Raw genomic sequence first — 24878 nt, 5'->3', positions numbered from 1 at the left:
GTCCAGGTTGCGCCACTGCGCCAAGACCTAAACGTAGCAGCTGCCCACTACTTGCTGGGCAGCTGAGGGACAGGACAGGGGGCCTAAACGCTGCAGCTGGCACTAAATGCTGCGCAGCTGGGGAAAGGCCAGGGATGAAGGAGTGCGCCTCACTCCTAAAGTCCAGAACATGTCCCTAGGGAGGAAGAAAGACCTACACGGTGCAGCTGCCCACTAATTGCTGGGCAGCTGGAAACAAATCTGCGCCAGGGGCCCTCACTGGCCCCTCAGGAAGAAAACTACATCCAAACTGCGCAATAGGTTGGAGCCCTCTAGGCTCTAAACATATTCATGTGTCCCCTGGAGCCCTCTGGCTCTAGGAAGATTGGGGCCAAAACAGGTGGGGGCCACTCGGTACTGTGCCCTGGGGAAACGTTGGGGCGGCCCTCTACCATCCGGGGCCGCCCTGAAGGCACCTGAAGGCGGAGCGCACGGACAAAGAAAACGCTATGCCCCCACCGAGCCCTCTAGGCTCAAAGAACTACTGGGGGCCGTTGGAGCGGCCCTCTGTCAAGCGGGGCCGCTCAGCGTTGCGAGGGGATCCCTCGCGCACTTTCACCACCCCCCGCCCCCCCGGGGCAGCTCTACTCACCGGCTGCTCTCCGGAGGCGGCGGGGGACACAGTCATTTGGCAGCAGTCTGCCGGGGCTCTCCCTCGCTCACGGGGGCCTCGGCAGACATCTTCTGGTAGGAGCGGGGCTCTCCCTCACCTCATGGGAGCCCCGCCCGCTCTCTCCTTCGTCTTCACCCGGTCCCCCATCTCGGGACCGGGACTCAGCTCCAGGGTCAGTCTCCCTGACGGCGCTGGCCAATCCCAGCGCGGCGGCGGGCGGGACTTCCTCCGGCAAACCGGAAGTCCCGCCCCGCGTCAGGCACCGTCGTGCCTGACTTCCTGTTTTGCGGCGCTCGGGCCGCGGCGGTGAATCTCGGGGGCATTTCAGAGGGGTGGCACCCTCGAGATTAAAATAAACAGCGAGGTGGGCACTCGCTCGTTTTAAGTAATAAACAGGGGCAAATAACGCCGGGTGGGCACCGGCTGAGATCAATAGCGCTTCCAAGCGCTAACAGGCAAATAAAGCGCTCGCCCAGCGCTTGAGGCAAAGAACAGCGCTCCCAGACGCTTTAAGGCAACTAAAGCGCTCCTTGCGCTAGGAGGGGAAAGAAAGGACTTTCAGGCGCTGGGAGGGTAAATACAGCGCTCCCCAGCGCTATGGCAACCAAAGGTCCAGCAAAAGTCCCTCTGGAGAAGCCCCACAAGTCCAGGAACAAGCACAGCAGAGAAAAGTCCTCCAGGGCATCAGTAGTCCAGGGGCTGGGCAGGGCTCAGGGAGGCAAGCCTTCCCCTGAGCCCCAAGCAGCAGCACGCCCCTGGCAAGATTCAAGTTGGGAACAAGAACATTTTCATGGGGTCACAGCCCCTCTTTTATACACCTTTTCCCTTTGTCTTTAGGTGCAGGGTGGGGGCAGAACCAGTCGCAGCTGGTTCTGGAGCACTCTTGATGGCCCAACCACCCATTCTATTCACTGGCAGGGCTTGGGTCATCAGTCACACCACAGGGGGGCGGAGCCAGCATTGTGTGGGGAAAACCCAGCCCATCCAGGACACAGGTACACTCCTCCCACACATCACTCATGCTAATCTCTCCATTCACCACCGGGGCAGACCCACACAGACTTCCTGGAGCCTGGCATCCCAGCCAGCTCCAGCCAATCACACGCCAGGCATATTTTACACTAATATGCCAACTCCTAGAAGTGGTGCATCCGCACAAGACACATACACGCCGCACATACCGTTGCGCAGCATTCACTCTCACGAGTTCGCACATACCAAACTTAAGCATGCACGCCTCACGCATCAGGAACTACCAGGGACACAGACATTCCCCATGCATTCCTATGGGAGGGCAGGCCAGTCTCACTCCACGCACTCAGGGAGCGCACGCACTTTACACTGCGCCACAGTGTCCAAGTGCGCAAAGACCAGAAATCACTACACTTCAAGGCAAAAAGTTCAGGGGTGAACCTGCCAGAAGGCCCAAGTCCAACACGACCCCCTTCCAGCCAAAACGCAGGGTAGGCCAATCACCACCGTGATGGACTTCCCTGCTTGGGGCGATAGAACACGGACGCGGGCCCGCACTGCAGGGACACCCTCCGGTTCTATGCCACATTGAACCATAAGACAAGCACATACTTAAAAAAAACAGGCCCAACTAGGCTACCCCACTGGTACTCCTTAGTTGTCCACGGCCAGGACCAGGCCCTAGGCCACCCAGATACCACTGGTCCATGCCAATACACAGAGTGGGGGGTAGTAACCCCTGGCCTACAATAGCCATTCTCCACTCCCTTTCTCAGCGTAGTTCCTAACTACCACTAATCCTTCAACCCAGGGTCCGCACCCTCAGGCTGACCAGAGGTCACGGGCAAGAATGCCCCACCCTACCTCTACTTCTGAAGCACCCTCCAGAACACAACTCTCCCACCAGTTTAGGACCTGACTTCCTCAGCAGCAGTGACCACAGTCAGACCAGCACAAGATCGGTGTAGTAAGGCGTTGCACTTTGCGGGTTGCCAGATGCGGCACAGGCGGCGGCTCGCGGACCGCGTCGAGACGGGGACGGCGAGCGGCATAGACTGCGCGGCCGAAGGCAGACGCGGCTTAGTGCGGTGCCTACAGGACACCAGGCTGGTCATGACAGAGTCACAGCTCCCTTAACTGGTCTACCACCTGGGATTCAAATTCACCGGATGCACAGGGGTCAGACTTCCTCTGACCCCCTTCCAGAGTTCTGCACCCTCCCACTGTAGAACAGGGTCCCTCCACTTAAGGTAGGCCCCACCTGCTCTCAGGGTAGTACCACAACACTCAGCCAAGAACCCTACAGATCCCTGCTAGGCCTGTACCACCCCTTCTGGGAAACACAGGGTCTCTTCACTTAAGATGAGCCCCACCTGTGTTCACAGGGGTACCCCTAGAAGACAAACCGGCCAGGACACTGGCTACAGTCGCCCTGCCGTCCAGGACAGGCAACCACCTGAACCTGGCTCCCTAACCTAGGGACGCTACCCTTTGGTTAGATGCCTGGCACACCAGGACTTCTACAAGTTGAAAACAAAAATCTAAGACTTTCTCTCCTCCTTCAGCAGCAAGGCAACCACTGCAGGTCAATACCCCATACAGCTTACCCGGTTCCTTCTCTTCAGGCAGGAGTTCCCTCTTGTAACTTCAGGACACTACATACAGTTGCCCTTACGTCCAGATCCGGAAACACCGGCTACTGGCTCCCCAACCGAGGGACGTACCCTTTGGTCAGATGCCTGGCGCACCAGGACTTCCTTGAGGGTGACACCTAACTAATGGGTCGTGTACAAGTCTGCCTGACACTCAGGACAGAAGTGGCATCACCATGGTCACTACCTGGCGACACAACCCTTCTGGCTGGCCCCTGACCCACTGGCTCTTCCACTGGGGAACCTATCCCCCTCGCACCCCTCCATCTGGACTTCTGCACCCTCCCAACTGGAGCGGTACTGCCAGACACCAGAACTACTGGAACCCTGGTTACAGAGGTTCCACGTTCTCCAGTCTCTCCGGAGGCGTGGGTTCGAATCCCACCGCTGCCACCAATGTTGGAAATGGGATCCCTGGCTGGCCAGGGCTTTCGCCAAAGTCAGTCAGAGACCACCACACCCAAGTCAGGGCAAGGGAGTTACACGCCAAGATAACCCCTACTCACCCTCTAGGTAACGTGGCGCGAGCAGCAAGGCTAAACTTGGAGGCGATGTAGGCTAAGTATTTGCGCACGCACCCCAGCAACAACAACCAAAGGCCCACCACAAAGGAAACTCCACACAAGGTCATATAAAAATAGCCTTTGTATTACACCAAAACACATTAGATAAAACACACTTTACAATGTGCCAGAGGCACGGGCAGAATTTACAAGGGATTATTTACAAGACAGGGCCACCTGGACCACTGTCAGGAATCAGCACTTTTATAAGTAACAATACAATACTTGTAGGCCTAGAACTTAGAACATAGCCTATCAGACAGTACCTTCCGTCCTGGTTGCACGGGATAATGCGAGTGACCTCCTTAGTAAGCTTGAGCGGGCGACCCAGCGAAGCGGCGCGGCTCAGGGGAGAGCGGCGCTGCTCGAGGCTTGGACGGGCTGCCGGCATGGTACAAGCGTTTCTCTGGGGTGACCAATGTGTGCGGCTCAGAAGAGGAGGGGGAGGCAGGATGCGGGCGACCCAGCGAAGCGGCACGGCTCTGGGGAGAGCGGCGCTGCTCGAGGCTTGGACGGGCTGCCGGCACGAGCTGCCGAGGGGAACGAGCGAGGCACACTTCAGCGAGTCCCCAGGGGCCCAGGGAGATCAGACAAGTCCCATCAATTTGGCAGGGAAGGCACCATAGAGTCCACTGGTCCTGGGACTCTGGTCAGGGGGCAAGCTCAGTATCAAGCCCTTGGGATCACTTATAACAGAAGATCACTGTAACACAAAATAGGACATAAAGCACAAAACCAGTACCCACTGGTAACTGGTAAGTCCCCCCTACGCAATCCTAACCACCCTAGGAACAGGTCACGCAGGGAACCAGGACCTTACTAGCACCACCTGCACTAGCAAGAACAACCACCTCAGTATCACAATACACATAGGGGCATAGACCTGGGGACAAAACACATGATGCAGAACCTACATTCAGCGGTGTAAGGAACACATGACGCATCAACACACGTTCAGCGGTGTAAGGAACAGGGCACATAATGTATCAACAACACATTCAGAGGTGCAGAACACAGGGTGCGCAAAACATACTACACATTGTACATTTCCTAACACCCAAAAGCAATAGGACATAGATCATAACAGCATCTAAACCTTTAGCGTAGAACTCACAAAGTCCAGGTTGCGCCACTGCGCCAAGACCTAAACGTAGCAGCTGCCCACTACTTGCTGGGCAGCTGAGGGACAGGACAGGGGGCCTAAACGCTGCAGCTGGCACTAAATGCTGCGCAGCTGGGGAAAGGCCAGGGATGAAGGAGTGCGCCTCACTCCTAAAGTCCAGAACATGTCCCTAGGGAGGAAGAAAGACCTACACGGTGCAGCTGCCCACTAATTGCTGGGCAGCTGGAAACAAATCTGCGCCAGGGGCCCTCACTGGCCCCTCAGGAAGAAAACTACATCCAAACTGCGCAATAGGTTGGAGCCCTCTAGGCTCTAAACATATTCATGTGTCCCCTGGAGCCCTCTGGCTCTAGGAAGATTGGGGCCAAAACAGGTGGGGGCCACTCGGTACTGTGCCCTGGGGAAACGTTGGGGCGGCCCTCTACCATCCGGGGCCGCCCTGAAGGCACCTGAAGGCGGAGCGCACGGACAAAGAAAACGCTATGCCCCCACCGAGCCCTCTAGGCTCAAAGAACTACTGGGGGCCGTTGGAGCGGCCCTCTGTCAAGCGGGGCCGCTCAGCGTTGCGAGGGGATCCCTCGCGCACTTTCACCACCCCCCGCCCCCCCGGGGCAGCTCTACTCACCGGCTGCTCTCCGGAGGCGGCGGGGGACACAGTCATTTGGCAGCAGTCTGCCGGGGCTCTCCCTCGCTCACGGGGGCCTCGGCAGACATCTTCTGGTAGGAGCGGGGCTCTCCCTCACCTCATGGGAGCCCCGCCCGCTCTCTCCTTCGTCTTCACCCGGTCCCCCATCTCGGGACCGGGACTCAGCTCCAGGGTCAGTCTCCCTGACGGCGCTGGCCAATCCCAGCGCGGCGGCGGGCGGGACTTCCTCCGGCAAACCGGAAGTCCCGCCCCGCGTCAGGCACCGTCGTGCCTGACTTCCTGTTTTGCGGCGCTCGGGCCGCGGCGGTGAATCTCGGGGGCATTTCAGAGGGGTGGCACCCTCGAGATTAAAATAAACAGCGAGGTGGGCACTCGCTCGTTTTAAGTAATAAACAGGGGCAAATAACGCCGGGTGGGCACCGGCTGAGATCAATAGCGCTTCCAAGCGCTAACAGGCAAATAAAGCGCTCGCCCAGCGCTTGAGGCAAAGAACAGCGCTCCCAGACGCTTTAAGGCAACTAAAGCGCTCCTTGCGCTAGGAGGGGAAAGAAAGGACTTTCAGGCGCTGGGAGGGTAAATACAGCGCTCCCCAGCGCTATGGCAACCAAAGGTCCAGCAAAAGTCCCTCTGGAGAAGCCCCACAAGTCCAGGAACAAGCACAGCAGAGAAAAGTCCTCCAGGGCATCAGTAGTCCAGGGGCTGGGCAGGGCTCAGGGAGGCAAGCCTTCCCCTGAGCCCCAAGCAGCAGCACGCCCCTGGCAAGATTCAAGTTGGGAACAAGAACATTTTCATGGGGTCACAGCCCCTCTTTTATACACCTTTTCCCTTTGTCTTTAGGTGCAGGGTGGGGGCAGAACCAGTCGCAGCTGGTTCTGGAGCACTCTTGATGGCCCAACCACCCATTCTATTCACTGGCAGGGCTTGGGTCATCAGTCACACCACAGGGGGGCGGAGCCAGCATTGTGTGGGGAAAACCCAGCCCATCCAGGACACAGGTACACTCCTCCCACACATCACTCATGCTAATCTCTCCATTCACCACCGGGGCAGACCCACACAGACTTCCTGGAGCCTGGCATCCCAGCCAGCTCCAGCCAATCACACGCCAGGCATATTTTACACTAATATGCCAACTCCTAGAAGTGGTGCATCCGCACAAGACACATACACGCCGCACATACCGTTGCGCAGCATTCACTCTCACGAGTTCGCACATACCAAACTTAAGCATGCACGCCTCACGCATCAGGAACTACCAGGGACACAGACATTCCCCATGCATTCCTATGGGAGGGCAGGCCAGTCTCACTCCACGCACTCAGGGAGCGCACGCACTTTACACTGCGCCACAGTGTCCAAGTGCGCAAAGACCAGAAATCACTACACTTCAAGGCAAAAAGTTCAGGGGTGAACCTGCCAGAAGGCCCAAGTCCAACAGATACTATGCAAGTCAGTATTATCTAAACAGGGATAGCCTAAGTGTGGGTGACTATAGGAGAGTTTATAATGAATAACACGCTTCACTTAAGGTGAATGGGCCTTTGAACAATCTAGGCAATGAAGTTCTAGACCATATCAGGAAATGACACACTGCTATGCAAAATATAATTTGTAACCAGTGAGAAGACATAAGAACAAAAACCTCACGGAAAAATATGTATTTAGCTTTCAATGGTTGCGGAAAGGCATGGAAAATATAACATATGCAATGATGAACTTTATTAAAGCAAAAGTCAGAAATTTAGAAGGTGCAAGATTTAAAGAGTTTTCAGAGCAATATTTACCTAGAAAGGTGTGGAAACCAAACCCTGGCCACGGGTCAGTTAAGGACAGGAAACCCTCAAGGAAGGATATCCCTCAAAGGACGGCAGGTGCAGAATGGACACCCAGGACAGGACAGGATACCCTCGGAATAGAAATCAGGACAGGACCCTCAGGACAGGACAGCAAACCCTCAGGACAGGACCCTCTTCAGGACAGGACCGGAACCCACAGTTCGGAAGCAACGCCTGCGCTCCACCCGCTCTGCAGCTATCGATCAAGACCCCGATTGGGTCAGCGAACTCCCAGCTAAGTGCTTTGCCAGCACTTTAAGGTTCAGTAGAACCTTAGTCTATAGTCAAATTCGGACAGAGTGCTCCGCAGCGCTCTGTATCTTCAGTCACCTATTGAGTGCGTTGGGTCAGTGACAGGTCAGCTAAACCAGACAAGTCGGACGGTTCACTAGGTGAACCCAGGGTAGATATACAGTTTGGGGACAGTGTACCACCCCCCAAATGTTGCAAAGTGTCAGAATCCCTCAATTTCGATTGGTCCTAAGGTAGGATTTGGGTAACACACCAATCACAATACAAGACTTGAAGCCTTCATTAACATATTTGGGTACCGCCTAGCAGGTTTGGGGTTCTCATGAGAACTGTGCAGAAATATTAACATTGTAACACATGAGGAGCAACATTCGCCGTTCTCGTAGCGCAGAGGTGGCTTTCCCAGGCGCATCTTGACTGTGGCTGCCAGCTGGCTGAGTTCCACTGTCCAAAGTGGCCACCTTTCAATGCTCCCTGGTCATGCGCAGAAGAGACCGTCAATATGGCTCCCAATCAGTTTGGACCCCCATTCCCCGCGGTACATGAAAAGTAAGCGAAAACAAGTTAATACATAATAATGTCATTATGAAAATACATCATAGGGTTTGTACTTTTAACTCATCATCAAGAAATAAAATTATTGCATTAAATGTTAGCTACATTGACACAATCACAAGAGCAGTGGCACGAGCAGTACCACACGATAAGCACAGCTATGAATTACGCATGCGCATAACTTTCCCTCCACTTCTGCAGACGCGTCAGGACACATGAGTGTGGCTGACGCATGCGCAGTAACTAAAATACAAGCGGCGGCCATATTAGAGGACACGGATTAAATTCATTAGAAATACACATAGGCAAGCTTCGGGAACTTTGCCTAAACAAAATAAATGTTAGTAAAACATACGTTTTGTTACCTTATTACACATAAACGAGGTTCTTGACTTCGGCAAGCCGCAAAATATGCGAAGCTTTGCTTCATCAGCGGCTCCTAGGCGATGGTTGGGGATTCCAGTTCAGTTGAAGCTGGGCTGGTGTCTCGACTAACCGCTCTGGGCGTGCAGGGGGCGATCCAAAGAAATAAACCTCTTCGAGGCCTGCATTTACCTCCCAAGTGTTTCTTCTCACAACAACCAGCCCAGTTTTTCAAATACCATGCAGCAATGCCTTAGAAGGCAGTCATACCTCCATCTGCCTTGGATGACGCGATGAGGATCTCGGTTTGTACCTGTCTATGCCACTAAAATTATGTAACATCCCAACTGCCTGCGGTCTCTGACCCTTTGAATCAGTTCTAGTGCTGCGTCACAAAGATGTGCGCTGTTATAGCTCATTTTTGTTTTCCAGTATAGAGATCTAAAGTAAATGCAAACCGCTTGGAAACTGTGAGAAGTAATTGGCTGTGTGCTGAACCAGCGTAGTCCTTAATGCTAATTATCATATGCAGAACCCAATGATGTTGTGACCTGACACAGTGCTGTCCTACCCTTGTAATAATTCTCACTTAAAAGGTCTAAGGCCTATTTTACTAAAATAACAAAAGAACAGAATCGCAAACAAATGTGAAAATATTTTTTGTTCAATTTTTGTACATCAGTGTATTTTTTCCACATACCAATTTGTAACTAAGCTCGGAATGGCTGAAAGTGACAATATTTTTAAACGTGTAGGTGCTATATAAAATGCATGTGGAAGTTGGCGGTCACATTTTCACTGCGTAAGCCCTATGACATTAACAAAGTCCTTGTTGCTTCATCTGTAAACCACTGAAGGTTTCCTATACAAGCAGCTCTATTAGGAACACTGCCTCCTGGTGACCAAATAAAAATACTTTCTGTGAGACGGGTGTTCCATATGAATTATCTTTGCGTGTGAAGAAGGAAGGGTCTTCTCTCCAAATGTCTTGTATCAATCAGTATGATTGATCTAATAGCATGTTGTGATTGGCAGATGTTATATTTCTGAATGGGAGAGAAGGGAGGGAACGTTTACATAAGTAGTCGTGTACTTGACCATGCAATGCTTATGGATGAGTCATAGAGATTTGAAGTTAGCTCACTCCGTCACTGGGAACCATTGGCAGAACTGTAGCGTGGTTGAGATGAAGCACAGGCTGAAGGCGAAGCTGGACCCTGTAGGGGCCCATGGCAAACGCCGCCCGGGGCGGGAGCCCTCCCCCAACAAAGCTCGCGAAAGTAGGGGCACACCAGGTTGGTAGCCCCACAAACCGCGGCTAGCCACCCAATCAGAGAGGAGGGGGGCTAGCCGCTAAGGCGTTAATAAGGGGTACTAAACCCCATCGTAGCATAGGAACCCCTCCAGAAGATTCTGTAATCGGTACCTGTTGTGGGACGCGGGAAAAAACGCCTGCAGGAAGAAGGAATTGACAGGATCGTGCAGTTGATGACACTACGGCTTAAACCAGCAGAAGCTGGTCCTTGGTCCGCGGTGCATCTCTACAGCAAAAGCTCATCAGCAACGAGTTAGACTCCTGGCTGGCCAGCTACGAACTCTGGGACCGTGCGATCCGGTTCAAGGAAGGAGGCATCGGAGACTGCGGTGTGAGAGAGGCTTCGGCACCCTGAGAGCGCTACGATTGAGGCAGGACTAGCTGCGGCTCGGGACACGTAGGACGTCAGGCGCATCGGGCAGCAGGCGGGAATAGCCCAGATTTTAAACCCTTTTGTGCACTCGTGCGGTGACGGCTGGCGAAATCGTCGCGCGGCAGGCGGGAAGCCGGCCACTTGGAGCCCTGATTTGAAGGAAAGGAGCCCCCTCTGTGGGCTTGTGCTGGGAGAGCAGGTGTGATCAGGGAGCGGCAGGCGGGAACGGCCGGCCGCTCCAGAGCCCTGATTTAAAGGGGATGGAGGCCCCCCCCTTTTGTGCACTCTTGCTGGTGAGAGCAGAAACACCTGGCGGACGGATGTTTTCTGCTCAAACGTTACACAAGTGAATCCTCTGCCTCGTCATCATCTTTTGAAAGGGAGCAAGGACAACCTTCAGCCTCTTGTGTGTTGGGGAGGAGGCCACAGTGCTGCACTAAGGAGGAGCATGGCTGGGAAATGTGGGGTACCGGTAAGAACCAAGAAGGTGCCGGCACAATTCAGGGGAGCACGGAGAACAGCAAGCCCCCAATGAAGGACCAAAAGAGGCCCCGGGACAACTCTGGCCCGGATTTGGATGACTATTTGGAAGGCCTGTTGCAGAGAGCAAAGGCCTTGGTGGCCTTAAAGGAGAAAGCAGTAATGTATGCCCAAACAAAGGACAGAGTCAGACCAACCAAGAAGTGGTACAGATCATCGCAGGTACCAGCACCAGCGCCCCCATGCGGCTAGCCATGACAGGGCTTTCAGCCAACACAGCGACCCTGTCCAAGCCAGGCACCAAGGGGCAGCAGAAAACACCGCAGCAAACACCGGCGCCCCTAGGACGGAAGGGACGAGTCCCGAACGCACGTGATGGAGGCAGGGGCAAGAGCAGGGCAAACACACCGCCAAACATGGTGATTGCCTCAGAAACCAAGATGGAGAAGAGCGACGAGGAGGGTGTGGCCAGTACGGTGGCCCCTCTGGAAGGCCATGAGGGTCTGCGAGCTGGTGAGCAGCAATCGCTAAGTGCACGGTGCAGGTTGCAAGCTAGGGGACAAGGTACGCTGGCACAGGTGGGGGAGAGCCCGGGCTAATAATTATGACACGCTGCGGCCCTTGGATGCCCTGGTGGCAATGGACGTGGCAGGGACAGCCATACGTGGGGAGCACGGGGTTCTCACGCACGGAGAGAAAAGGCGGAAGGTAGCCCCGTAAGCCCACAAGGGGATGGGGACAAGGCGTACGAGGGGTCAAATAGTGCCCCGAAGGATGCACAGACTGACACAACAGGGCTGAGGGGTACCTACAACCCAAGGCCGGGGGGGGGGGGGCAATGGGGGGGGGTGAGGGCTAGAACCCACTGTGGGAAACCAGCAAGCGAGTACATGCGCCCGTCCCCGAGCGATCCACCCACCACCGCGAAACTTCTAGGCCTCGCGAATCTTATCCCACTATCAGTGAAAGAGAGGATCTGGCGCAAGGAATTTATAGATATATTCTTTTTGCTAGACGTGCGCCAAGCGGGTTTAGGCCTCAGAAGATAAAAAGGATGAGGACAGGAGGAACAGACGCAGACCCAGGGTAGAGAAGACAATCGAAAAGTGTCTGAAACGGTTTAGGACCCTGGCATGCATGTCTATAGAGAAGTTCCCCAAGAGTTCAGCAGCACTGATACTATATGAACAAAAAGTCTATGAGGTGGAACAGAAGTACCAGGGGGAGGCCTGGTTGAGATACGACGAAGGTTTCAGGGAGAAAATGCAGACCTGGCCAGTAATGGAATGGGATTGCCAGGATATGGAGGGATTCACGACCCACATGGTGGGGGCCAGGGAAGGCCTAGATACACTGGAAACCACTTTTCGTCCCTCAGGGTTCAAAGCGAAATATGAAGAGCAGGGACCGGGTTTCAGGAACAAGGGCCAATCAGGTAGCAAAGGCGGGTGAGCCAGGAAAACCCAAATGGCACCCTCTTGGAAATATGAAAAGGGTGGATGCAAATGGGGGCATGCATGCCGGTTCAGACATATCTGTGGTGATTGCAGGAGGAGTCCCCCCACGGTCCAATTCGGCAAACAAAAGGGGCGAATGCCAACAAAGAGAAGGGTGGTGCAACCCAGAAAGGGGGCGAGGCATTGGGCAGGGGACAGTCATTGCCCACCCCGATATACACAAGGAGACTGCTAACATTATTCCATAGGTACCCAAAGAAAGCAGACAGACAACAATTGGCGGAAGGGTTTACAGTAGGGTTTCCCATCCCTTACAAGGGACCAGTGGCCCAGCGGAACAACCGCAACTTAAAATCAGTACGTGACAACCCTGTGGTGGTAAAACGGAAGGTGGAGAAGGAGGTCCAGACGGGTAGAGTGGAAGGCCCTTTCCCGCACCCCCAATACCAAAAATGATAGTCTCACCTCTGGGAGTGGTGCCAAAAAAGAGATAGGCAAATTCAAACTAATACACCACATGTCACACCCACAAGGGGATTCAGTCATGATTGGTTGGAGCTGGGCAGCTGCTTAGGGGCATATGCTTCTCTGGACGACGCATTAGACCAAATCAGGAAGGCGGAGGGGTCTCTACTGGCCAAAACAGACATTGAGTCGGCCTTTCGTTTGCTACCAGTGCACTCAAACAGCTACCACCACCTCCTCAGTTTCTAACTAGAAGGGGAATACTACTACGACAGATGGCTACCCATGGGATGTTCATATCCTGCGCTTACTTTGAATCATTTAGCAGTTTCTTGGAATGGGAGCTGGGAACACACCACCCCGGAGGTGGTCAGGTCCGCTACTGAGATGATTTCCTATTTATAGGGGCAGCTGGAGCAATGGAATGCACCGACCTCCTGCGCAAGTTTGTGGACATGGCAAAGGAATTGGGAGTACCACTAGCAAAGGACAAAACAGAGGGCCCAACAACCAGATTGTCTTTCCTGGGGATAGAGTTCGACTCAGAGGCAGGGACTTTTCAGACTGTCACAGGAAAAGGTCACAGAGTTGCTGCAAATCATAGAAAACCTATGGCAGCAGAAAAAGACGACACTAGGTGAGGTACAACAACTGCTAGGAAAACTGAACTTCGCCACTGGGGGAATAAGGCCGGGTGCCCTTTGCTACATGCTTGGCCTAGCTGACCAAAGTTTTATCCAAGAAGAAACACAGGGTCTGCCTTACACAAGGCGTGAGGGAGGACCTGGGACAATGGGAACAGTTTCTGATAAATGTTAACAGCGCTCTTATATGGCGGGAACCATGGGTCCCGGCTGACCAGCTAGAACTCTACACGGATGCTGCAAGTGGCCATGGTTTTGGGGCTATCCTAGGGTCAGCATGGACGGCAGCATCCTGGCCGGCCAGGTGGTGCCACACTGGGACCACAGGCAACCTCACCCTGTTGGAACTTTACCATATTATAGCGACATTTACCATAAGGGCCCCCAGACTGGAAAACAGCCGATAATACTATGGTCGGGCAACCACGCTGTGGTGCAAGCAATCCACCTAGGTACAGCAAAATACCCGGCCGTGGTCAAACTATTGCGTACGTTAGTGGACTGCCAGCATAGGGGCGGCAACCTGGGGTCGGAACAAATCAAAGCTATAGGCGTCGGGCATTGAATGCTTTTAAACGGTCCATACGCTCCCCGGTTTACTAAGCTTGGCTCTCTACAGCCTTCCCCCCCGCTCCCCCTCCCCATCTAGGTCCACCGGAAGGTCGCAAGAGGGTGTGGATCGTGGGGTACTCTAACATCACCTGAGCACAACAATGAAATGAATGGCGGCGCATCAGGAGTTCAAAGGGATCTGTCTCTGGAACACAAAGATGACCTGGCTGGGCCGATCTGGGATGAAATGGGATCAACTACTTCCGACGGTACAAAGAGCGCTGCAGCAGGGCCATGGGCCAGAGGTGTTAGTGGTCTACCAGGGAGGCAATGACCTAGCAGCAATGGGAAGGAGATGCCTGCTGGAAAAAATTATGATCGATTTAGCATCACTCGCCAGGTTAATCCGCCCGGCAGAAGTAATTTGGTCAGAAATAGTGGTGTGCAGGGCATGGTGCAGGGCTCGGGAACAGGGAGCGGTCAAAAAGTCCAGACAAAAATTGATCATTACCATGGCGAGAATATGCAGCGCCAACAGCTGGGGCTTCATAAGGCATGGATTCATTAAACTGGGGTCCTCAGGGTACCACCTGGAAGGCAGGGTACACCTGACAGGGGTGGGGATGGACATGTTCATACTTAACATCGTGTCCGTCATAGAACAGCTGAGTTTCTCGTAAGCAGGACAGGAGGAAAGGGGAGCTGCCGCTGATCAGTGAATTGTAGGCAGTGTGGTGGTAGAAACCCAAGAAAATACCCTGACGAAAACAGTTACGTTAGGTAGATGAGCTGCTCACACAAGTGTCCTTGGGATGCCTCACGGCAGGGGCACTGAGTGAGCGAGTGACCGCACACAGATTCAGAGTAGATGAGATGCTTCACAAGGTCCTTGGGATGCCACACAGCAGGGACACTGAGGAGCAGGCGAGTGGCCAGCAAGAGTCCAGAGCAAGCGGAACGGCACTTGCAGCCTGGGCAGGCCCTAATGGATGCCCACTAAATCGGTAGCAAGGAAGCCTGCAACTGTGAGCACAAAGACCTTGCTTAAAGGGGCACCTCAAACAAGGACAGTGCTGTCATTAAAATGGGAACAGCAACAAATGCTAGAGGACAATGCACACTGTTAAAGTAACGTAAATTGTGAGATGTATAAATCATGTTAATAAACTGTGGCGTTTTCTATGCACCAAATCATGTTGTCAAGAAGATGATTATTGGGGAAAGGGAAGCAGTGTGTTTTGGAACCAAGGGGCAAAAGGGGGGAGGGGAGGAGTCGCCCCTGGGAGGGGTTGTGGTTGCAGTGATCCATTCCAAACAGGAGAAGGGCAGCATGATTCTGGACCCATCAGAGCTTGTTTCTATATAGATTTATTGGAGAGGCTAGAATAGTGTGTTAGAATAGCCAATTTGGGAAATCACCTCTGTGAGTGCAACAGGTCTTTTTCTGGGTGTGGTGAAGCAGAAGAACACCGATCTGAAGCAGACTCAAGTGGTAGTAGGCCGTCTTGGAGACCGTTTATTCGAGTAACGAAGGAAAGATTGCCCTGGAACAGCACAACCAGGCTTTGGGCTTTTTACACTGGCTATGTGGAGGGTTGGGAGGCCCAGTGGAAAGGGAGATTGGTCAGAGAAACAGATCCCCTCAGCAGTATTTGAGATTTCTCCTCCACAGCCAATTGTTTTGCATCCAACACAGAAGTTGAGATCAGCAGTGTGCACCATCAAGTGTTTTGCCAGAGTTGTTGTCAAACTTGGTTAGCAGCTGGGTATCGTCAGCGTACATATGAGTTGTAGTGGTTAAGGATGTTAGTGAGAGGGGACATATAGACAGAGAACAGGACTGGTGATAAAGCTAAAACTTGCAGGACTCCACAGATACGGAAAGGAGTGTGCCCAATTTAACCAGATGAGTGTGATTTAGAAAGAAAGAGGAGCTCCAAGGTAGCTCAGGTCCATTGATGACCGCTATAAGACTCATACCATTGAGAAGTACATGATGGTCAGTTTTGTCAGATGCCACAGAGATGTACAGGAGGATTGAGGGCTGGTATGTTTTGATGTAGGGAGCTGAGTAGTTCTTTTCTAATGTTTAGAAGAGTATATGATGTGCCTTTCGGAGTTCTGAATCCTATTTAAAGGATTAAAAGTCACTGCGAGGATCGTGATAAATGAGAGTAGATTTCTTATGCAACCACTGTTTCAATTGTCTTGGCAGCACAGGGTAGGCAGATGTTTGGTGTATTGTTTGAGATTGTTCAGCCCACAGAAGATTTCTTCAGGATTGGTGTGGCCATGGTGTGCCTTAATGGTTGAGGGATGAGACCCCTGGCGAGGGGGGCATGGATTGGATTTGTGAGAGTAGTCCTAGGAGCACTATATTGATGACTTTTGGCATTTCAGGCATCCCTGGGTGGGGTAGCTTAAAGGGTCACAAAGTGTCCTCCAGTGGCCACATATGGGTTACACCTTCGGGAACTCACTGGCATACTGCTTGTGATGGTGAGATATCCATGATGAAAAGTCCTAAAACCAGGCTGATTAGTTTGACCTTCAACCTGCTTAAATTCCAGGAATGGATTTGAATCTGGAGACACTAGAGATGTGAATTATGAATCCTATACTCCAAATTTTCTAGGGGTTCACTAACTTAGTCTGAAATTAATCTGCAGACACACAAGCCAGAATATCACACAGGCCCCGAATAGTGTTAGGAATGTGGGCATAGATACTCCTCCGCTGGCGCTATTTAGATTGAAAATCTAGTGGTTCTGCTCAAAGTGCCGCAGGGTTGAAGAAAGAGCAAGTGTTCATTTTAATACCAAATCAATTAAGTCAAAACAAGTTCCGCCCACATAAATTTCAAGCCTGCCCTAATCAACATTTTAAACTCCAATCAGGATGGCAATTGCTTGCATGCAGTAGATATGCAAGATGAATATGTTAAAATACCTATCTGTGCCCATCTCCAAGCAGTCTTTTTCTTAAAAGAACCTGTCCTGGCCGAATCAAGAACCTGCATGTTATGTCCTTCACTTTCAGATGGTATACTTCCCCTGAGACTATTGTTTTAGGAGAGCATTCATAATGCATTCTGGTCTCTTGAGTGCTGGTTGTTTTGTTAGCAATAATCTGGGGTAGTGAAGTGCAACTGAAGCTATTATGCCAATATGCTCTGAAGACAGAACCACAGGCTTAAAGTACTTCTAAGGTGTCACCTTCCCCCATATCTGTGAAGCACATTGGCTCAAAAGAATTACTTTTATAGACCCTTGGCCAATGGATGGTCATTACCCTGGACTCATCGGAGTTTGGATGAAAGAAATCCGAAATGTATGCAAAACAGGCAGAATTGTAACCAGTGTGAGCCATCTACTCCATATCAACATCCTGGACCTCAGTGGAATGTACCTGTCTTAAGATATTTTTCTTATTCATGCAGTGAAATGAATATGATTAGTAACATTTTGAAAAGATAGTAAATAATGCTCTTCCTCAACTTTTAATTGGTAGTAAAATAGTTTATTGCATTGCCTTGCCTAACTATATTGATCTAATGACATTAATAACATTTTAAGTTGTAAATTGATATGTATTTGGTTTTGTCTCTTCAAAGTCTGCCAAGCAGGCAAGACCCTTGAAAAAGTTTTTCTAAAAGAGTGGTGGATGGGTAGTGTAACTGTAGTTTAAGTGACCACTTTTAACTTATACCACCCTATTTATTTTTCTACTTCACTGTTGCAGTTCTATTTTTGCAGTCAGTTGCCCTTCATCAATTCTTTTCTATTCTTTTTTCTGTTTCAGATAATGAGAAGGTGCTGTCTGACTATGGTACTGCTTTTGTAGGAGCCTGGAAAATTACACATAACTACAGAGTGTGGAACAGCAACAAACACCCAGCTCTTGCAGAGGTAAATCCTAGGTAAGACTATAGGTGCTAATGTAATGTTGAAATAGGGGCCAAACAGTCTCAAAGTATATTGGTGCCATTGGCAATTACATTTTTGCCCTCCCCCACTTATGTTTACAAGCACCGTTCACATCAACTTCTTCGGCCGCCCTGTCCCAAACTCCCAACTTAGTCTCTGACCCTGAGCGCACTTAATTTTAAGAACCCATGACTGAGGTATTTGCCTTTAGAATAAACAAGAAATACATTGGCCTAAATATTGTCAGTGTAATTGTGGTATTCCCATTCAGAATAAATAACCAACAGCAAACATAATTCCTTGGGTATACATATCAAAGAATGCAGTACTTGCATTTATAATAAACAACCAACCAGGCTGGGCTGCAAAATAAAGGGGGTAATCAACTTTATTCACCACGGTGTCTCGTTTTTTTCTTTGCCCTTTCTTGACATGATTTCTTCTTTTTCTGCATCTTGCATCTTCTTGCTTTAATTATTTTGTCACCAGTTATGATGTTTGTAAGCATCAGCCATGTCATATACTTAGAGAGTTAATTAATGATGAAATACAAAGGACATTGCATCCAGCTGGTGATGTCACATGTAGCGCGGCCCAGGTATCTGTGATGTACACCCCTGTTAGAAATTAGGCCAGAGGTACGCACCCTGTCCAAATAGGGACCAGCATCTAGTCAGGGTAAGCTAGACCCACACTAAAATAACCTGTGCTCACCCTCTGGTAGCTTGGCAAAGAGCAGTCAGGCTTATCTGAAGAGGCAATGTGTAAAGTATTTGTGCAACACTCACACACAGAGTAACACAATGAAAACACCACAAAAAGACTCCACACTGATTTAGAAGAATTTTATAAATTAATTAGGACCAAAACGACAAACATCCAATAAGTAGAAGTCGAGTTATGAATTTTTAAAGAATAAAAAGAGTTCTAGCGCGTAGCAGCAATAAGTGCCAATGGGGGTTATCTGGTCCCACTGGATCGGGGCAAGGTCAGTAGTTCGGGCCCACCATGATGAAGCGCACACCAGCTACAGGACATACTCGGGCCCCTGTGAACAAAGTATATTATCCTGGTCACTACAGCGAGATGCGGGCGCAATCAAGTGATGCATCAATGTCAGTCCTGCAGTGTTACGGTGTGTCGGTTCCATTGACGAAGTGCATAGGCCGAGATGCGCTGGTTCCGACTGCGATGCGCTGGGTTGCTCAACGCAGTAAAAGGATGCGTCGATCTCTGTAGACTGCTGCTGCGGTGATACGCGGCTCAGGGCATCTGTTTCTGAAGGTGCTGCAGCAGGTTTGATGCACTCCGACAGGTTCTACTCCTCCCACAGGGATAATGTGTTAATTTCTGCTCAGCAGATGCATTGGTTCCTCTGAAGCAAATATCTAGGTCCACTTCCAGTGAACCAGGTACAAGAGCAGGGGTAAAGACATTGATTTCTCTGAGTAGCAACAACAGGAGGCACGCCAACAAGCCCTTGGAGAACACTTTAGGGTGCAAGGCAGAGTCCAGCTCTCTCTCAGCTGGGCAAGAGAGCGTCGGGGCAGCCCAGCAGAAAAGAAAGCCATCCAGGTCAGCAGTCCAACAGAATGCCTGTCCATGATGCAGCACAGCAGTTCTTCTGACAGAGCCCAGTTGTAGTTCCAGAAGTGTCCCATTTAGTGGGGTAGGAGACCCAGTACTTTAATCCATTTGAGCCTTTGAAGTGGGGGTGACTTCAAAGAAGGGTCTTTGAAGTGCACAGAAGCCCTTTCTTCCCAGCCCTGGCTCCAGACTATTATTTTTTTTTGATAATCAACTTTATTGGATTCACAACAACAAGGAAAATTCATTGGTCGCAGTTCAATAATCATTGGGAATTTCATGACCGGGCTAAATGCTGACGGGGAGAGGGGCGGTCCATCAGGGTTTAGCATGGCAGTCCATGTATTAATTACAGTGGTACCTGGGGGAAAAAAAAGGAACGGCATATCATCATGGTGGCATCATATTAAACCATTTACCCCACACTTTGCTGAATAAGCCTGGGACCAATGCGCTGCTATCTCTCTCTTGGCCACCGCCACAGCTGTCCCCAAAAGGTGCCTATCCACCCTGGACCCATCCAAGCCATCAAACAACCCCAACAACATACTTATGGGATCGTGGGGAACCTCCCATCCCAGGGCCTGCGTAAGCTCACGCTCCACCCCCCTCCAGGCAGCACCATACCGTGTGATAGAAATCAGCGGGGTGAAGCCACATCGTTGGCACGCCGGAGAGGGCTTCAACCGGGCCTGAAAGAGACGTGCCGGGGTGAGGTATTTTATTTTATTTTATATTCTTATATAGCGCCTGAATAAACCCCCAAAGGGGTATCTCCGCGCTTTGCCAATAAGAATAGTGCTCCAGATGGTCTTATTCAAGGGATAGTACATCATACAGGGAAGAAATTAGTTACTGGTAAATAAGTATGTTTTTTAGGGTCTTCCGGAAAGTCAGGTGACTAGTGAGTGATCTCAGCTCAAGAGGTAAAGAGTTCCAGAGCACTGGTCCCACATGAGCCAGCGCTCGGCCTCCTTGTCTGGACTTCTTTATTCTAGGTATCTGCAGTAACTGTTGACTGCTAGAACGCAGAGAGCGCCCAGGAATGTGTGGCCGAAAAATTTCGGCCAAATATCTTGGGCCTTCGCCTATCACACTTTTGTGGATGGTACATAGTACCTTAAACTGCACTCGTTTCCTCACCGGTAACCAGTGGAGTCTAGTCAGCAGGGGGCGGGAAGGAGTCCTAGGGGGAACGTTCAGGACTGTCCTTGCCGCCGTATTTTGGACTACTTGTAACTTATTAAGTTGTCCTTCGTTGGCTCCTAAAAGGAGACCGTTACAGTAATCCACTCTGCTGATGACTAGCGCCTGCACAAGTGTTTTCCTGTGGCTGTCTGGTAAATAGGGAAACACTCTTTTAGCATCCCAATTGCCCGAAAGCAGGTAACAGCCACCTGGTTTACATGATCTTTAAACGTGAGTGTCTGATCTAATAACACTCCCAGGTTTTTTACCGTACTCTTAGGGCTGGGAACAGGACCTAATTCTGAGGGCCACCATTCAGGTGACCAGTGTGTTGCCGCTTGTCCAAACAGCATGACCTCTGTTTTCTCAACGTTGCATTGAAGACAGTTTGATGACATCCATTCTGATATAGCTCTCATTCCATCTGCAAATGATCTTTTTATTGCAGGGGTCAGACTTTTAAAAGGAAAGAGAAGTTGGGTGTCGTCAGCGTACGCCACCGGAGTAAACCCAAATGATCTTGCTAAGTTGGCCAAGGGGGCCACATACACATTAAAAAGTGTCGGGCTTAAACATGAACCCTGTGGCACTCCCTTGTTGAGCTCCCTATAGGTGGATTTGTGGGAGCCCAGCCAAACTTCTTGAGAGCGTCCGGATAGAAAACTTTCCATCCATGACAGAGCCGTTCCTTCCAAACCTACCTCCTTTAAACGATCGAGAAGCACCGTGTGAGACACTGTATCAAAGGCGGCGGAGAGATCCAACAGTACCAGAATCATAGAACTGCCCTCATCCAGTGCCATTTTGATGTTATTGGTCACTGTTTGGAGGGCTGATTCGGTGCTGTGGTTAGGCCTGAACCCAGATTGCGAGTAGTCCAGGCCCTCCGTCGCTTCTAGATGTCCTGATAGATAGGTGTTCACGTGCCTCTCCGCTATTTTGCCGATATAAGGCAAAAGTGAAATGGGACGCAGGTTTGAGAGGTCTGTCCATGGGGAAGCCGATTTTTTCCTAATTGGGTTTACTACCGCTCTTTTCCAGTCTGCCGGGACCTGTCCTTTCATGAGAGAGATGTTAATAACACTCTTTATGGATGGTCCTAAGAGAGAAATCAGAGGGGCAACCATCTTGGCAGGGAGGAGGTCATGTGGAGATCCAGATTTAATATGGGCAATAAGGGAGAGGAGCTCTGCATTGTCAATTGGAGGAATAGCTAGCAGCGGGTGTTTATTGTGCTTTGGCGGAATTGGGGGTAAGGGCTTATTGGTATCATCCATGTTGTTATTAGCTGCCACTATTCTTCCATAAATAGTATTTATTTTTTCCTCGAAGAATAGGGAAATTTCATCGCATAGAATCTGCGAGAAATCGTCAGAGCTCTCACATGCGGCGGGTTTTATAAAATTCTGCAGAATTTTAAAAAGCTCTTTGGAACAGTTACCCGCTTCTGTTAATTGTTGCATTAAACAGTGTTTCCTAGCTTGCTTTATGTTTTTGTAGTATGTTATTTGGGCATCTAGAAAAACTGCTCGAGTCTCCTCAGTTTTACTTCTCCTCCATTTTTTCTCTACTCGTCTACATTTCCGCTTCTCTACTCTTAACTCAGGTGAGTACCAGCTCTCCTGCTTAGAGAAGGGATACTGTTTGTGTGATTTTAAAGGGGCTATGATATCGATGGCTCGCTTGATTGAATCATTAAGTTTAGCCATCGCTGTATCTGCTGTGTCATCTATCAATATGGCAGGTTGTACCCAGATTTCCTGTAGTTTATTGATTGAAATTTTATGCCATTGACAGCGCCAGGTAGAAGAAGATGGTGCTTTATTAGTGGATCTTTTTGGAGTCAGTAAGTTAAATTCTAATAAAAAATGATCCGTCCAAAGAATCTCTTTTGCTGGAAGACAGGTTAATTTAGTGCAGTTGGAAAAAACTAAATCTAGCGTGTGGCCGCCCCTATGTGTTGGTCCTTTATTTTGTAATTCTAGACCTAAATTAGATAGATCCGTAAGTAGGGAAATGGATTCGGATAGTTCTAGCTGATCTACATGGATGTTAAAATCTCCCAAGAGAATGAAGTTTTCTTTAGATTTAAGACGGGGAGCTAAAAGCTCTTGGAGAGTGGGCGCAAAGTCAGGGTTTGATCCTGGTGGTCGATAAACCAGAGCGCCTTTCCAGGAAGTGTGGCTAGTTAGGTCGATTTTAAAGATCATGATTTCTAGTTGTAGACTTCGATGTTGCTCGAGTATTGTGACCTTTATCTCGTCCTTATGTATTATGGCCAAACCACCACCTGTTTTCACTTCTCTGTCTAGATGTTTGAACTTATATCCAGATGGGATCCCCATTGCTATAGATGTAATTGTGTGGGGCTTCATCCATGTTTCAGTGAGGAAACATATATCCGGCTGAATAGTATTAACTAAATCCCAAACCTGGTGCTGGTGTTTGGGTAGGGATCGTACATTTAGGAGGAAGCTCTTTAATCCATCTGAGGGAGTGTTTGCCTGTGGTTGGGTGATACTAGTGAATGAAAGACGTCGACACTGAAGACATGAAAAGCCTCCCTCAACTGTCGACCAGGGTATTTTAGTGCAACATTCAAATAGTGGCTTGAGATCCCGTAAGGTTTGGGCAGAATATGTTATATGTTGTTTGCTCATACCTGCGTGGAGGTAGTACAGTTGGACCAGGCGTAACTTGAAGGACGTGGTCAGAGTTTTAGGCGCCATGAGGGCGTCCCTCCAATCCACCTCTTCTAGGGGGCCCAGCCAACCCTCCCATCGAGCCTGAAGCTGATCCGAAGAAGCGGGGCCATTGTTTACCAGAGACCGGTATAGGCGGGACACTCCCCCCCCCCCCCCCCCCCCCCCCCGCCCTAAGTTCCCCATCATCACCTGGGCCTCCAGCGGGCTGAACTCTGGAAGGGAGACAAGAGGTGAGACATGCATGTAAAGCGCATGTCTGAGTTGCAGGTATCTGTAGAGCTGGGAGGGAGGAAGGGCGTGGCGCTGCTGCAGGTCAGCAAAGGAGCGGATGTGGTCCCCCACCCAAACGTCTCCGAGCACCGAGACCCCAATGAGGTCCCATCGCCGTAACCCCTGCAGGGACGAAACCTCCCGCATCCAGGACCCATGCCAAAGTGACGTCTGCCGAGTGAGCTTCCGGTCCCATCCCACGTGGCGTAGGGCCACGCGCCTGGCCAAAAACACCTTCCTGGTGACCGGAGCCATAGCCCGTGGCACCGGGCTACCATACAAAAGCACCTGGACCCGGGGGAAATTCAACATACTGAGTTCCACACGATAGGCAGGGTCAGACCAGCTGCCCGCGTACCAGTCGTGGATGACGATGAGTTTTGTGGCCAGGTAGTAGAGGTGGAGAGTAGTCATCCCCATACCCCCGTCGAAGGGGGGGATACGACAGTGTGCCATGGATAAGCGCGATCTCCCTCCTCCCCAGAGAAACCGGGTGAGGACGCCATCGAGCTCGCGAAACCAACTACCCGGGGTATGGATAGTGGTGTTCTGTAGAATGTAAAGGAAACGGGGGAGGACCATCATTTTGAAGAGCGCGCTTCTGCCCAGGGGGTTTAGGGGGAGGGTCTGCCACCTCTTGAGGTCCGCCTTCATCCTGACGGCCAAGGGTGCAACAATCAAGGCCCACTCGAGCTCCGGTAGAAGAGCTACCCAGACGCCAAGGTACTTGACCGAATGTCTCCTAAGGGAAATGTCCGACTAGCCAGTCGAAGCATTCCCTGGAGGGATGCAGTGGGACCAGAGTGGACATCGTTGCATTGAGGCGGAGCCCAGAGACCTCCAGACACCTGGGGCCAGAACTATCCGGGTCCGCCAGGTATAGCAGAACGTCGTCTGCTGCATATAGGGCTATCTTATCCACCTGGCTCGAGTCCCAGGCCCAACCCCTGATGAGCGGATCCTGCCGGAAGGTCGCTGCCAGGGGTTCCATCGCTAACACCAACAAGAGGTGTGAAAGGGGACACCCCTGATGAGTGCCCCTCCTGATCGGGAAGGCCTCAGAAAGCTCTCCATTAATGAGCACGCGGGCTCTGGGATTAGTGTAGAGGACTTTGATCATATGGCGGAACGAGGGACCAACCCGGGCGTTCTACCGGGGTGTAAAAGCGAAATGGTGTCCTGGATTTCCTCCAGGGTGAAGGGACGGTCCAGAGCGTCGGCAGTCTCCTGAGGGAGACAAGGCAATCGGTTAGCAGTCCCGTCCAGCCAAGCAGCCAGAGTAGCGCCCGGGGAGCGCCTTCCT

The 24878-nt window shown here is 51.1% G+C and overlaps 1 protein-coding gene across 1 annotated transcript in view; it reads left to right on the top strand.

Annotated features, from left to right (window-relative positions):
- AVL9 (AVL9 cell migration associated) overlaps positions 1-24878 on the top strand; it is a 397244-nt gene that overhangs the window by 335957 nt on the left and 36409 nt on the right. The window contains exon 13 of the mRNA XM_078688247.1: positions 17701-17818. Coding sequence (XP_078544373.1) covers positions 17701-17818 — 118 coding nt within the window. The remainder of the gene's footprint in view (positions 1-17700; positions 17819-24878) is intronic.

Source organism: Lissotriton helveticus, chromosome 4_1, assembly GCF_964261635.1.
Source record: "Lissotriton helveticus chromosome 4_1, aLisHel1.1, whole genome shotgun sequence".
Classification (NCBI taxonomy): domain Eukaryota; kingdom Metazoa; phylum Chordata; class Amphibia; order Caudata; family Salamandridae; genus Lissotriton; species Lissotriton helveticus.
The sequence above is the reverse complement of the archived record's forward strand: the minus strand, read 5'-3'. Positions and strand labels throughout refer to the sequence as shown.